Source organism: Pinus tabuliformis, chromosome 2_2, assembly GCF_031772625.1.
Source record: "Pinus tabuliformis cultivar Carrire ecotype Pingquan chromosome 2_2, CPIR1, whole genome shotgun sequence".
NCBI classification, from domain to species: Eukaryota; Viridiplantae; Streptophyta; class Pinopsida; order Pinales; family Pinaceae; genus Pinus; species Pinus tabuliformis.
Window position 1 is genome coordinate 560,359,766 of NC_142300.1, and position 4,515 is coordinate 560,364,280.

Genomic DNA, 4,515 nt, shown 5'->3' on the forward strand with positions numbered 1-4,515 from the left:
TTTCAGTTCGAATCCAAGATTCCAAAGATTTAAGATGTCAAAAACATTAACATGAAACTATGATGGTTTATCCTTCTATCAAATGCTTTTTTGTTATCATATTAATTTTATTTTGAACTTTACAAATCATTAGTATTTGGCACAAAATATAAAAGACTAAAGATAGTCCAATGGTGAATTCCTTCACTTGGTTCCTTGTACATAAGAAAATATTGATAATTAAGAACCTTATGAAGAGAGACATCCATGACTCATTAAGATGTTTTCTCTACAAAAAGCAAGTGGAAAATATCTCTCATATTTTTTTGGAATATGAGTATACAAAAAAGGTATGGATGTAGGCAACATCTCCTCTCCACAACAAGGTCAAATAGCCCTCTTCTTTGCAAGAATTATTCTATTCTTGGGTGAAACATTACAAAGATAATCTTATACATAAACCTCTTCTCAAAATGTATTGGGAAACAATTCCCAAATTTATATGCTGAAAAATTTGGTTTGCTAAGAACAATGTAATCTTTAATAACAAGCTTACTCCTCCCCAAAGCACTTCAATCAAAGCATTATCATTGTATGTTGGACTTGAAGGTCAAAAGCAGGATTGTAGCTCCCCTATGAAAGAGTTGGATTAGGTAGAGTATGTATGGTTTAGTAAATTAGTGGGTATGGATAACAACCCACATATTACTTGTTGGAATCAACAAACGATAGGAGAATGCTCAAAGCTTAGAATGATAAATGTATAATTAAGAGCCTAGAAGAATAATAAACAATGTTGGATTCTCTATTTTGATGGGGCATCCAAATGAAATCCATGAGTGGTAGGAGGGGGAGGGGCTCTTTATGGCCCTGAGGATGACAAAGTGTTTAGGTACTCTTGGGGACTTGTTCATATGACAAATAATCACCCAGAGATTCATGGTCTTTATTAGGTTCTTGTGATTGCCAAAGAAAAGTAGGTGAGAAAGGGTTCACCATCCTAGGAGACTTCCTCCTTATTTTGCAACATTTAGAAAAACCTCTAGAAAATATCATGAAAAATGCACAAAAAATGGTAAAAGACATTCCATAAAAAACATACTTTCATGTGTTATGAGATCATAACAAAGAAACAAACAAGCTCGCTAATGATGGATGCAAATTGAAAGCAAAAGAATTGCACATCAATGGCTAAATTAAGCCATCAATTATCCCTTAATGGAGCCTCCTCAAGGCTCCAACAAGTTTATAGACATCAAGGACTTTATTATCAATCAATAGTTTTATGTTTTTTAAATGATGCATTCTCTTGGGGCAATTATATAAGGTATACACCTTCATAAACCCTATTTTTGTTACTTAACAACATGCTCCTTAAAAAAGTTTAACATATCTCTTGAATAAGAAAAAATGATAAAAATTTTGAAAAAATTGTTATATAATTCTTTATGTATTTTAATATAATATTTTTTCTTCAAAAATGCTAATAAAATTATTTTTATTTAAATTTTAAATTTAAATATTTTGAATAAGATTACTTTTACATCAATTTTAAATTAATTAAATAACTTTTCCGGAATATTTCTATTAATTTATTACACTTAAATCCAAAAAATCATTATAAACCCCATTATTTTAAAACCTAACCAACCAAATGTTAATATTAATTTCTTGATCCAAAATGCGTAAAATATATCAAACCGAATTCCTCTTTAAACCCCTTTATTTAATTTACTAAATATCTAACATAATCCACTTCCTAACCAAGTCACTAACACTAATTTCATGCTCTAAAGTTTAAGCTTTTAACCTCTTCGCTTATCATACTATAGCAAACAAAATCCGTTTTGGACCTCCCAATTTTGGGACCCCTAAATTTTTCCCACTTAAGCTCTCTAACTAATTTCTTAAACCAAGAGATCAAACTTAAAACCTCTTTATCTTCCCATATATGAAGCCTAATCTCTCCTTAAACGCCTGCAGTTATGTAAAAAAGCCAACCCCAATCCCTCTTCCTGGCAGATGTCAATGTCAAGATTAGGGTCGATTCTTCTTTAGAGACAATGAGATGACACGAGAAAATATTCATTACTAGGTTTTCGATTGTAAATAACCATCCACAGGGTACAACTAAAAGGAAAAGGAAAAGGAGTCTTAACAGGATAAGGGTATTGGATTTGCAAATAATTCATGGGCCCACCACCTAGTATTCTTTCTTTTCTAGATGAAGACTTTTTGGAAAAAAAAAAAAGCATCCTTATCTTATCCCTAGGCAAGGGGGTGAGCGCGTTAACTCAGGCAAGTCATAATCAAGAGTTTAAATGATTCTAGGGTAAGCGGGTTTAACTCAGGCAAGTCATAATCAAGAGTTTAAATGATTCTAGGAATAAGCGGGTTTAACTCAGGCAAGTCGTCAAGAGTTGATTATGAGTTTAAATGATTCTGGGACTAAGCGGGTTTAACTCAGGCAAGTCGTCAAGAGTTTAAATGATTCTAGGGATAACTCAGGCAAGTCATCCAGAGTTTAAATGATTCTGGGGATAAGCGCGTTAACTCAGGCAAGTCATAATCAAGAGTTAAATTGATTGCTCCATTACTTGGAGATGAATTTAACAAACAATAGCTGCTTACCAACTCTCCACAAACAGACAAAATCATGTGAGAGCCAAAGTCTCGATGGAAGTGGAATGATTCAAAGTCTCTGGAGTCGATGGGAAGACACCAATCAAAGTTGCACTGGATTCAAATTGCAACCAGCTGGCAAATTGATGGAAAGTGTAGTATGTAGGGCCCATCCATTAATCACGGATAATGGTGTCATTTCTTCATTATCTCACCATTTCTTTTTTTATTTTCAGTGAAAGCGAAATGTCTTGTACATATTTTCCTGGGTGGTATTTCTAAAACCACCATACTCTTTCTAACGAACAAGTTGTTTAACGAGGCCACAAAACGAAAACGTGGCATGTTTAGACTACGCAATTATTATTATATGGAATTGAAGCCTCGAAAATGGGATAACGTTTCTTGTATGGGCGCCACCGCCAAAAGTGGTGACCACTTTTCCTTTCAACGTCAAACGTCATTGTCACTGCTCATTATTTGAAAGGCTAACGGATTAAATACGCAACGGGTCCCACATGGTCTGCCAGTCTGGTAAAAACACAGCGCGTAAAAGTGACCATGGTTGGTAAATTGAATGCTATAAATCAAGGGCATCAGGTATACTCGGTTTGCCCAGCTCGGTGACAAACCCTCTCTGCTAGGAAAAAAATGGAGCCGAGAAGTAGATCTAGAAATGCCCCTGTGATGCCCCTTACCCTTGGCCTTTCGAGATCCCACTCTCCCACACGACATTTCTCCCCGCCTTCCTCTTCTTCCTCAGCTTTCAACTTCGCTGTTCACAGAACCCTCTCGCCTACTCGTGCTAAATTTAGCGGCGCCTCTTCTTATTCTTCGTCTGCTTCTGCCGCCGCTTCATCTTCTGCTGGTTTCGCCCTCGACAGATCCTCGTCGCAGGTTCGATCTGCGCGGCGTCCCATTACACCAAAAGGAGATGTCCCCATGAAGTCCATTCCCTGTGCTCCGCCTAGGAAGACGTGTATGTGTTCACCCACGAATCACCCTGGTTCGTTCCGTTGCAGTCTTCATAGAAATAGCAGTAGTCACTCCTCGTCTACTCATTCTCAGCTGAATGCGAGGAGATCTGCCATGACGAATTCGTTGGTAAGGATCGGCGGTGTGGAAGGCGAATGGGTGAAAAGAGCCCTCACGGCTCTCATACGCCCCTCCAGCCACCACATGCGAAGGAGATCGTCTTTTCAGCCACGGCCAAGCAGGCTCTGTCATATGACCATGGCCCAAGATATCTCCTGAAGCTCGCATCAGGCCGCCGCCTCCCTTTTCAGCGTTCCTTTTGTCCTATTTAGCCGATCGTTCGGCTCACGAGTACAAAGGAGCAGCCTGTACTTTTGTTTTCGGCTTAAGGACTTCGCCCAGGCTTTTCTGTATCTCTCCAAAAGCCTATAGCTAAGAATCGCTGCTCATGCGTTGATATTGTGAATATATTTAACCTACAAGCAACGATGCTACGGATCTCCTAAGGGAATTCAGCATTTCCTCACCAGTAGAAAGTCAGAAAAACTAAGGGACCAGATTGTAAAATATACAAATAAACATATATATATTCATTGCATTCCATTTCTCCTTTCTTTGTTCAGTCGCCGTCAATATTTGCCTGTCAATTGATTGGGTCATCGATCACTTAGCGGAGTATTTCTCTTTTTAAAACATAATCAGTTTCTTTTTCGGTATACCAGTTATTAGTTTCTTTTTTGGTATACCAGTTGGTTTGTGGGGTTGGGTTTAGTGCTTGCCACTCACAGTTTCAGGTGTTTGAGTTTTAAAATTTTTGGTCCAGATTGAAGGGCCATTGCCACTCACAGTTTCAGGTGTTTGAGTTTTAAAACTTTTGGTCCAGATTGAAGGGCTATTGCCACTCACAGTTTCAGGTGTTCGAGTCTTAAAAAAATTTGG

The 4,515-nt window shown here is 37.7% G+C and overlaps 1 protein-coding gene across 1 annotated transcript; it reads left to right on the top strand.

Moving 5' to 3' along the window:
* Window positions 1–3,212: 3,212 nt before the first annotated feature.
* On the top strand, window positions 3,213–4,183 carry LOC149193877 (uncharacterized). The gene has a single exon (XM_089404955.1). It carries the CDS (start codon window positions 3,253–3,255, stop codon window positions 3,853–3,855), a length of 603 nt encoding a protein of 200 aa, XP_089261081.1. The 5' UTR covers window positions 3,213–3,252; the 3' UTR covers window positions 3,856–4,183.
* Window positions 4,184–4,515: the final 332 nt, after the last annotated feature.

Coding starts and splice junctions, on each gene's coding strand:
- LOC149193877 (XM_089404955.1), top strand. CDS start 3,253: ATGGAGCCGAGAAGTAGATCTAGAAATGCCCCTGTGATGCCCCTTACC.